The sequence below is a fragment of the Camelus dromedarius genome, chromosome 9 (genome assembly GCF_036321535.1).
Source record: "Camelus dromedarius isolate mCamDro1 chromosome 9, mCamDro1.pat, whole genome shotgun sequence".
NCBI lineage: Eukaryota > Metazoa > Chordata > Mammalia > Artiodactyla > Camelidae > Camelus > Camelus dromedarius.
The window spans coordinates 62,692,281-62,702,046 of record NC_087444.1 but is presented as its reverse complement, the minus strand read 5'-3'; the positions used below and the strand labels follow the sequence as shown (position 1 = coordinate 62,702,046).

Genomic DNA, 9,766 nt, shown 5'->3' with positions numbered 1-9,766 from the left:
CTGCAGCTGTAGCGCCCACAGCACTGAAAGGGTGCAGGGTACCACCAACACTGGAGGGTTGTCAGGAGGAAAAAGCACCATCATTTAATCTAGTATATGTGTGTTGTTATTTTCAGCAAATTGTGTTTGGCTTTAAGGAGCAGAGGTGACGAAATAGCGAGTGAGGCTGAAGTCGTAAACGATGGATGGGGCTGTATAAAAATTACACAGGGAGAAATGTAATTTAGTTATAAAACAGCACGCTAGAAGTCGCTTCTTTGTAAGAAGTTTTTTTTTTTTCTTTCTGGGAATTTTACAGCACTGATCATACCACTGTTCTAGTTCAGAGGTCAGCAAACTTTTTCTATCAAACTATTTCCTTAAAGCAGTAAATGATTCGGGCTTTGCGGTCCTTGCGGTCTCTGTAACAACTACTCGGCGCTGCAGTTGGACCGTGAAGACAGCCATATGTGACACGAAAACAAATAGGCATGGCTGTGTTCTAGTAAGACTTCACATACAAAAATGGGTGGCAGCCCAGATTCGAGGGGCTGTAAGTTTACTAATCCCTCTTCTACTGTCAAACAGAAATACTACGTGAGCCATGTAGGCAACGAAAAATTTCCTAGTAGCTGCATTAAAAAATAAAAACAGGTAAAATTAATTTTAATAGTAGTGTATTTTATTTAACCTAAAATATCCCAAATGTCATCGTTTCAACAAGTAATCCATATAAAAAACTACCTAATGAGGTAGTTTACATTTTTTGAACTGTGTCTGCAGAGCTGCTGTGTGTTGCACACTTAGCATCCTAGTCATATTTCAGGTGCTGAATAACCAGCGGCTACCGAATTGCACCGTATGTTCTGTACAACTATCTGGAGTTTAGTGGGCACACAATGTTGGGATTTGGCTCTTGAAAGATAGGGGGTATAACTTTGTCGCCCTTAGGGAGACAGGACAAGGAATTGTAGCTTTTGGGAAGAAATATCTGGACTCGAGACACTTGCAGCTGAGGTAGCCCAGGATTCTGGGGCACAAATGTGCAAGCAGACCAGTGATAACAATCAAACGGTGGCAGCTTCGCTTGCCAGTGCAACAAGTCTGTGCAAGTACAGAATGCTAACTGTCATGAACAGAGCTGGTCTTTAGCACTATGACTGTATCAGAATTTAAAGCATTTAATATAAGGAGTGATTTGGAAGATAAAATGAAGAACTGTGGAGCAAGGAAAAAAAAACTTTAAAGTAGACTGAATTTTTAAAATGAGTAAAACAATTTAAATACTTTTAAAATTATCTTTGTGGAACACAGTTAAATGCTGGTCAGCAATAGTTTAATGCGTTACCAAACGTTAATCATAAGCCTGTTTAACCCTTGGGAAGTGCTTCATTATTTAAACCCAACTTTCTAAGTGATTAAATCACCATTTTCAAGGCAAGATGGATATGACTTTTTGTTAATAAAACTTAGAGGCAAGTGTTTTTAACAAAAAATTTATTACCAAAATACAATATTAAAGTCAATACATGACAAACTCCTGTAAAGCAAAATAAATTATTCTAACATTGTACAGTATTTCCAAAGGTAGTTAAAGAAGCGCTGTAGACCTGGCTTCACTGTTTGCTGAACAGATAAACTGTTCTACCATGAACACAATCCTAGAGTTTTAGGCTTTAAGGCATGCAGCTCGATGTGCAGGATAATTTTACAAAATGCAAATCATCCTATTTTAATGATACAGTGTCAGAATTAACTGTAGTCTTTACATGTCAGTGTTCCAGAAATTTTTAGACTTTGGCTATAGAAGCAATGCCATAGTGTTACACAATAGTTATTTCTTAAAAAAATACATGTATTCATGTCCATGAATATCAAACTCAAATTTCTATTAAATATATTTTATAGAATATTACTTAGAGCACCTTGCTGTACAATAAAAAAAGATTAAATAAGTGTCTATGAAAACTAAAAATATAGTAAGTCTCAATAGAGAAGCCTGCTTATCTTTGTCAAGCCAAGTACACTGCGGGAAGATACAATGTAAACATAGGTGCCCACCAGGTCGTTGTGAGAGACGACAAAGAAAATAGTAACGAAGCCACTGATAACTACCTCGAAGATGTTAAAGATCTAGAACAAAGGCTTCAGTCAGTGTCACGACATTGCACCAGCTGGACACAGAGCTTGAAGTCGACAGATCAACTGGAATATAGGCATGGTACTGTCAGAACACTGGGGATACCAACCATATTCTGGACTATTAGAGAAAGAGAGAAAATGATAGAGCCCTGAAAAGTATTACTTATAATGATCAGAAAGCATCATCTTCCCCCTCCCCACCTTTGCCTTTATCCAGTAAGTTTGTTTTAAAAATTATTTTCACTATCAAATCCTAGAATTGTTAAGTGTTCAGAATGGAAAAGAAATACTTTGAGCTCTGTATGGCAAAAGACCTAGTACCAGTAAGTAAAATGTTATTCCTATAAAGGGAATTTCTGCTGATTATTTTAATACCTATCTCTTCTATAATTCAAATTGCATATTTAGTCTTCATTATTATGTTTAGAAATACTCAATTTTCTTGGTAGAGACACTGTTAACTTAAGGCTTGCCACAAAACCACAATGGGAAGGTCCTTCGTATATGGTTCCTCCTGTGGACAGGATGAAGCTTTTGGAGATAACTTTGGCTAGAATTAGATGAACACTTAAAGACTTTTGAACTTCTGGGTTAACTTTTTCCCATGAGCTAGGGGAACTTTAAATTCATGATTCCAAATGGAAAATTTAAGTAACAATAGAAGTGGTTTAAGAAAACAAAGAAAAGTAACTTAAAAATTCACTGCTAAAATTTTGGGAATGTTTCCTGGTTATTAGTATTTTCCAAACGATTACATAAAATCAAAGCCAAGGAAAGTTTATAAAATGAATTTCTTCTAAGGTTGTTAATTTTCAGAACAATAGATTTTTATAAAGAGACATTGAGTCCCAGCTACCAGTAATGAAGAAATTGACTGGGTGGCAATAATTTAATAATAAAAATGGAACCATTTAAAATATTTTATTTGAATTTGAAATGAAATATAATTGTATTTTAATTCTGAGAAGGGGAGAAATGAGAAAATCCACTGCATGTGGATTTGGGAATATAGTTTAGTATATATAAATTCATTTTATCTTTTAAAAACCACATATCAGAAATGGATTAACTTTCACAAATAAATTAAAGCTACCTAAATTAAAGAGTTGCAAAGTTACAATCGTTTAAATAGCATCACCAAAATGAGACTAAAAAAACAAATCAGACAACGTTTCAAGATGCCTGGCCCCACTTAAATAGTTCTTAATGCAATCTTAAAAATGTTAATTCATTCAACACATACCTGGACTTTGGGAAGAGAACTGTTTGCTAAAATGTGTCTACAGAGTATCCTATTCAAAAAATTCTGTTTTTGATGTTTTCTAAGCTTTTGAGAGTCACAGCCTCAGCCCTACAGGATGTCAGAAGTCAAATTCAGAGAGAGCTCCACGAAGATGGCGCACTGCATGGCGCACCGGCTGCCTTTTGACTTTGTAGGCAGAATTTACATGAACAAAACAACACATAAATAAATGATCAGAACTATTAAAGCAAAATAAAAAATAAAAAACCCTGTTCTCTTCACCCTCTGAAATACATTATACAAAATGGGTAATTAATGAGATTGTATCTATTTGATGGTGAGTTTTAATGCAAAAGTACTGTTAGTTGGTTTTCCAAATGTCCCATTGCACACTAACAAAATGGAATTTCCTAGATAGGAGAAACCCTGTAGACTTGCCAAATGTTGTTTGTTGGTTATTAAAAGTTTTAGAAACAATCTGAAGTTTTACTACATTTTAGCCACGTTTGGTTACACCTCTGATGCTAAGTATAACTAGATAAACCCCAGGGAGTAACATCTCAATAGCAGTACTCATTTTAAGGGGCTTCTGAATTTCATGCCTCTTCCCCCAAATGATTTTTATTTAACAGCTCACACTAACCCTAAGGTCTGATGAGCAAATGCAAACTTTCCTTCTTTGCTATTTAATAGACTCTTTCAGGTAACAACCTTGGTTTAGTTCAGAAGAGAGCTTTAGAAGGCCTATATAACCATTAAGAAAATTGGGGTGCTCCATCAAACACTCTGAAAAGAACCTCTGAGAAGTGCACTGTGCTCAACCAGCACCATTTCCATGAACCTTGAGATTTGGTTTGAGGCTGGTGGGAATTCACTTCTTTCCTCCTTTGCCCACAAGACATTCACTGTAAATTGAAGATAATAATTTACTTTGTAAATGCCTATTTACAATCAAGATTTGGATTTAGAGGTCTCTTTTCTTTCTTTCTTTTTAAAGAGTAAAGCAATGTATCTCAGACTGAGTATATGATTTGTTCCTATCAGTCTGGGTAAAGGTTTTAGTTTGATCATCTCAAAGGCCTCTAGTGATGTTTTCCCTGTTGACACCGAGAAACTCTCCGACACCTGCTTCCCATTTCTCACAAGAGGCCTGTCATTCATGTCAAAACTGAAAATGAAGAAAACTAAGCTCCATCTAAGACTGTGACACTCTCGTAACAAAGTTTTAGAATAGTTCCTGGAAAGCCCTTTCTTAACTCTTTTGCTTGCATTTCTACACTATAATAAGCTTTTAATAAATACACTCAAACTAAGAAGAGGTAACAGAGGGTTATTGTAAGATTACATCTTTGTTGCCTCCTCAACCCACTTTCCCTCTCTCAAAATATTTAAATATTTTTACCCCCTTATCCATTCAGAATTCCTTTCATTACATTACAAATTTGGTTCCAAAGTCACAGCTGTCATTTCCTCAAAAATCACACCAACTGGTTCTTCTGTGTCTAGTAAGCTACTGGGCAGCGCAAAGGTGAAACTGTGGTTCCAAGGATTCCCCTTCCACCGTCTCCCTCGTCAGGTCATTACTGCATCTGATTTGTGGGCAGAGCTGAGTTGTGGTCCTTATTCAGGATGATGTTTACGATTTCACCCTCGTGCTCTTTCATATGATCCAAGAGATTTTCTTTGCTGGTAGATTCGAAACCACAAATACAACAACAGAAGAGTAAAACGCAATACTCCATACCAGGAGGGGCCAGACTGGAGTTTTTTTCTAAATTATATGAGGTATTACTTGTAGGGCTCAGTTTCCCATTCTCGTTGGGACCTACAACTTCGCTGGGAGCCTGGGAAATCAGCTCTGAGGATGAGGATGACACCAAATTTTCTGAGCTTCCGGTGAGAGAATCGGCGCTTTCTTCGCTGCTGTTTAATAGAGACTTTCCTGGGGATTTCCCCAGGACTCTTAAAAACAAAACAAAACACATCAAACCTTGAGTTGGTTATAATGTGGACTAGTAGATTTAATCCTAACGCTTTAATTTATATATAATTATAAATAGCAATAATTTATTTATATAACAGTAAGATCAAATACCTGCCGCTTTGTGAGATTGCATCATTAATCGCCTTGTTCACTTGTTCGTAGTTGTAATTTTGGTCACTGGCATGCTTCCACATGTGAGACTTCAAAGAAGGAGGATGGCTGCACACATACCCACACAAAGAGCATCTGAAAGGCAGACATGACGGAAATTGGGATGATCCCATAATATCACCTTCAGTAATTGCAACGATTCCGTAACAATGATTAAATATGTTTTCCTGAAGACTTACTAGACATCACATTTCACTGAGTCTAAGATGTCACTGATTATAAGAGACATATTGATTTCAGAGGCTCAAATGTCCTCGAATAGATATCCTAGAATCAGTGAAATAAAGTTATTTTATATTATAAAGAATTTATAAGAATCAAGACAAACATCCCATATTACTTTCAGCTATTATAGTATTTGGAAAGATTTCTAATATGCAAAATCTTTGCTCTAAATTATTTAACCACACACATGCAAAATCAATACTCTATACCACTCTGTATTTCTTAAGAAAGCAATAAGGAATTAATTTCAACATAAACTCTGGCTCATTTACAGAATCACAGAAAATGTAAGTAGTGTTGAAATGCTTCAACGATTTAGATTTCATAAGTAAAACACATAACAATCTTAACATTTTTATTCACAATAAAAATTATTTCACATAATCAAGTACACTTGAACTGAATGAAGTACTTATAAAAAATTAACAGACTAGTTTTTACAGCATGTTTAAGTTGACTCCCTCTCCCCATATCCAGTTCCTCCTATTATTAACATCTTGCATCAGTGGGGAACCTTTGCTAGAACTGATACATTATTACTAACTAGAGTCTACAGTTTACGTCAGGGCTCACTGTGTTGTACAGTTCTGTGTGTTTGGACAAATGCATGTCATGAAGCCATCATTATAATATCATACTGAGTAATTTCTCTGCCCTGAACATCCCCTGTGCTCCACCTATTCATCCCCTCCCCAGTCCCTGGCAACCACCGATTCTTTTATTGTCTCCAAAGTTTTGCCTTTTCTAGAATGTCACATAGTTGAAATTGTGTAGCACATAGCCTTTTCAGATCGGTTTCTTTCCCTTAGCCATATGCATTTGAAGTTCCTCCACATCTTTTCATGACTTGAAAGCTCTCTTTTTTTCTTTTCCTATCACTGAATAATATTCCATTGTTTGGATGTACCAGTTTGTTTATTCATTTCTCTACTGAAGGACATCTGGTTGTTCCCAAGTTTTGGCAATTATGCATAAAGTTTATAAAAGTTCACGTGCAGGTTTTTGTGCAGATACTAGTTTTCATCATTTGCATAAATACCTAAGAACAGGATCATGTTTATCTCTTTAGGAAACTGCAAATGTACTTTAAAAAAGTACCTATTTTTATTAATACTTAATTACAAACCTAACAAATCAGGTAAGTTGTCTGGACTCTTCCCCACAGCAGTAAGAGGCACAGTCAGCAGAGGGGTAAAAGAACCACTCTGAGGTAGGCCAGAGCATTCTGTTCTTAACAAGGTTTGCCCTCAGGAGAAACTATTTAACCAGAGCCTAACCCACTACAGTTTTATCAGTGCATGACTGACCTGAGGGAAGGGAAATACCCAGCTCCAGCCCACTCTAGCTATCTCGTCCTGCCAAGGGGTGGGAAGGGAGGGGGCTGAGAAGTGCATGTACACAAGTCAGAGACACAGGCTCACTAAAAAACTGAGACCTAATCACAGGACTACAGAACATTCCCTCTCCCCCACAGCTTACCATCACATTTCTAAAGGTTTATTTACAGCAGTGCCTTTTACCAGTACATCATGCCTGACTATCGAGAAGAAAATTACAAGACATACTAAAAGGCAAAAGCCAAAGTTGAAGAGACAGAGGACACAGGAACAAAGGAGTAAGAATCAGATAAGGCAGGATGTTGGAATTATCAGACTGGTGATTTAAAACAACTTTGGTTAATATCCAAGAGCTCTAATGAACAAAATACACAGCATGGGAAAATAGATGAGCGATGAAAGAAGAGATGGAAATTTTAAGAAAGAACCAAAAGAAAATCAGACAAAGAGATCAGAACCAAAAAGAGGTAAAAAACACGTAACAGAAACAAAGAATGTCTATGATGGGCTTATCTGTGGGCTGGATATGTCTAAGGAAAGAATCTCTGAGCTTGAGGATATCTCAATAGAAACCTCCAAAATTAGAAAGCAAACAAAAAAGGACTGGAAAAAAACAGAACAGAACATACACCTCTAAAAGGTATAAAATATGCATAATGGGAATACCAGAAGAAAGAGAGACAGGAATAGAAGACGTATTTTAAACAGTAATAACTAAGAATGGCCACAAATTAATGTCAGACATCAAACAACAGATACAAGGTCAGAAAACACCAAGCAGGGTAAACGGCAGAAAAGCTACACCTAGGCATATCATTTTTGAACTACAGAAAATGAAAAACTCCTGAAATAAGCCAGAGGGAAAAAGCACCTTCCCTATAAAGAAGCAAAGAATTACATCCAAGTTCTCCTCAGAAACAATGCAAGTAAGAGAGTGGAGTGAAATATTTAAAGTGTTGAGAGAAAAAGCAACCAATCTAGAATTCTGTACCATAAAATTATTCTTCATAAGTGAGTAGAAATAAAGATTTTCTCAGACAAACAAAAATTGAAGGAATTTGTTGCTGGTAGACCTGTCTTGCAAGAAATGTTAAAAGAAGTTCTTTAGAAAGAAGGAAAATAATTCAGGTCAGGAACGTGTATCTATACAAAAAAGGGACTTCCTAACTCATTCTATGAAGCGAACATTATTCTATACCAAAGACATTAGAAGGAAAAAAAAAAAAACCCTAAAGCCCAAATGTCTCTCATAAACATAGATGCAAAAATCCTCAACAAAGTATCAGTAAATTGAAACCAACAATGTATAAAAAGAATTATATACTGTAACTAAGTGGGCTTTATCCCAGGTATGCTGGTTTAACATTTGAAAATCAGTCAATGTAATTATTACATGAACAGGTAAATAAAAATCATATCAACATATCAATAGATGCAGAAAAAGCATCTGATGCAATTCAACACCCACTCATAACAAATTCTCAGCAAACTAAGAATAGAAGGGAACTTCCTCAAATGGATAAAGAATATCTACAGTAAAACTGTAGCCAACATGATACTTGATAAGAAAGTAGAAGCTTCCCTGGTAAGTTTAGGAACAAATCACACATGTCCTCTTTCACTATTCCCTTTCAACATCATAACTGAAGTCCTAGAAATGCTATTAGACTAAAAAAATAAATAAAAGATACATATCTTTGTTCACAGATGATATGATTGTCTACGTAGAAAATCTGAAAGAACAGACCAAAAAACTCCTGGAACTAATAAGCGATTACAGCAGGGTTGCAGGGTACAAGGTTAACATGTGTAAGTCAACTGCTTTCCTATATTCCAGCCATGAACGAGTGGCGTTTGAAATTAAAAACATAATACCATTTAATTAGCAGTCCTGAAAATGAAATACTTAGGTATAAAACTAACAAAATATGTACATGATCTACATGAGGAAAACTCTGATCAAAGAAATCAAAGAACTAAATAAATGCAGACAGATTCTATTCTTGGATAGGAAGACTCAATATTGTCAAGATGTCAGTTCTTTCCAACTTGATCTATAGATTTGGTGAGATTCCAATGAAAGTTCCAGCAAGTTATTTTGTGGATGTTGCCAAACTGATTCTGAACTTTACATGGATAGGCAAAAGATCCAGAATAGCCAAAACAATACTGAAAGAGAAGAACAAAGTTGAGCGTGTGGCACTATGCAACCATGCAGTCGGTAAAAGAGCAGTGGTCACCAGGGGTTTGGACCACCAGGGGGAATGAACAGGTGGAATTCAGGGGATTTTTAGGGCAGTGAAAGTACTCTGTATGATACTATAATACTGTAATGGTGGATACATGTCATCACAAATTTGTCCAAGCCCACACACTGTACAGCACCAAGAGTGCACCCCAGCATAAGTTACAGACTTAGGATGATAATGGTATGTCAATACTGGCTCATCAATTCCAACAAATGTACCCCTCTGGTGGGGAATGTTAATAATGGGGGACGCTGCGAATGTGTGGGGCAGAGTATATAAGAAATCTTTGTCCTTCTGCTCAATGTTGCAGTGAGCCTAACCTGCTCTAAAAAGGAGCCTATTAAACAAGGCTGACAGTCTGCATAAAGCTTTTGATAAAGTCACTGAGAATATAGCCCATAAGCTCTGATAGTTGCACCAAAATATGTTCATTTGT

At 36.3% G+C, this 9,766-nt stretch overlaps 1 protein-coding gene across 2 annotated transcripts in view; it reads right to left on the bottom strand.

Annotated features, from left to right (window-relative positions):
• Positions 1 to 1,461: 1,461 nt before the first annotated feature.
• ZNF507 (zinc finger protein 507) overlaps positions 1,462 to 9,766 on the bottom strand; it is a 35,906-nt gene continuing 27,601 nt past the window's right edge. For both annotated transcript variants that reach the window (XM_010989095.3, XM_064489206.1), the window contains exons 5-6: positions 5,460 to 5,594; positions 1,462 to 5,326 (exon numbers count right to left, since the gene is read on the bottom strand). In XM_010989095.3, the coding sequence (XP_010987397.3) occupies positions 4,945 to 5,326; positions 5,460 to 5,594 (517 nt within the window). In that variant the 3' untranslated portion in view covers positions 1,462 to 4,944. The remainder of the gene's footprint in view (positions 5,327 to 5,459; positions 5,595 to 9,766) is intronic.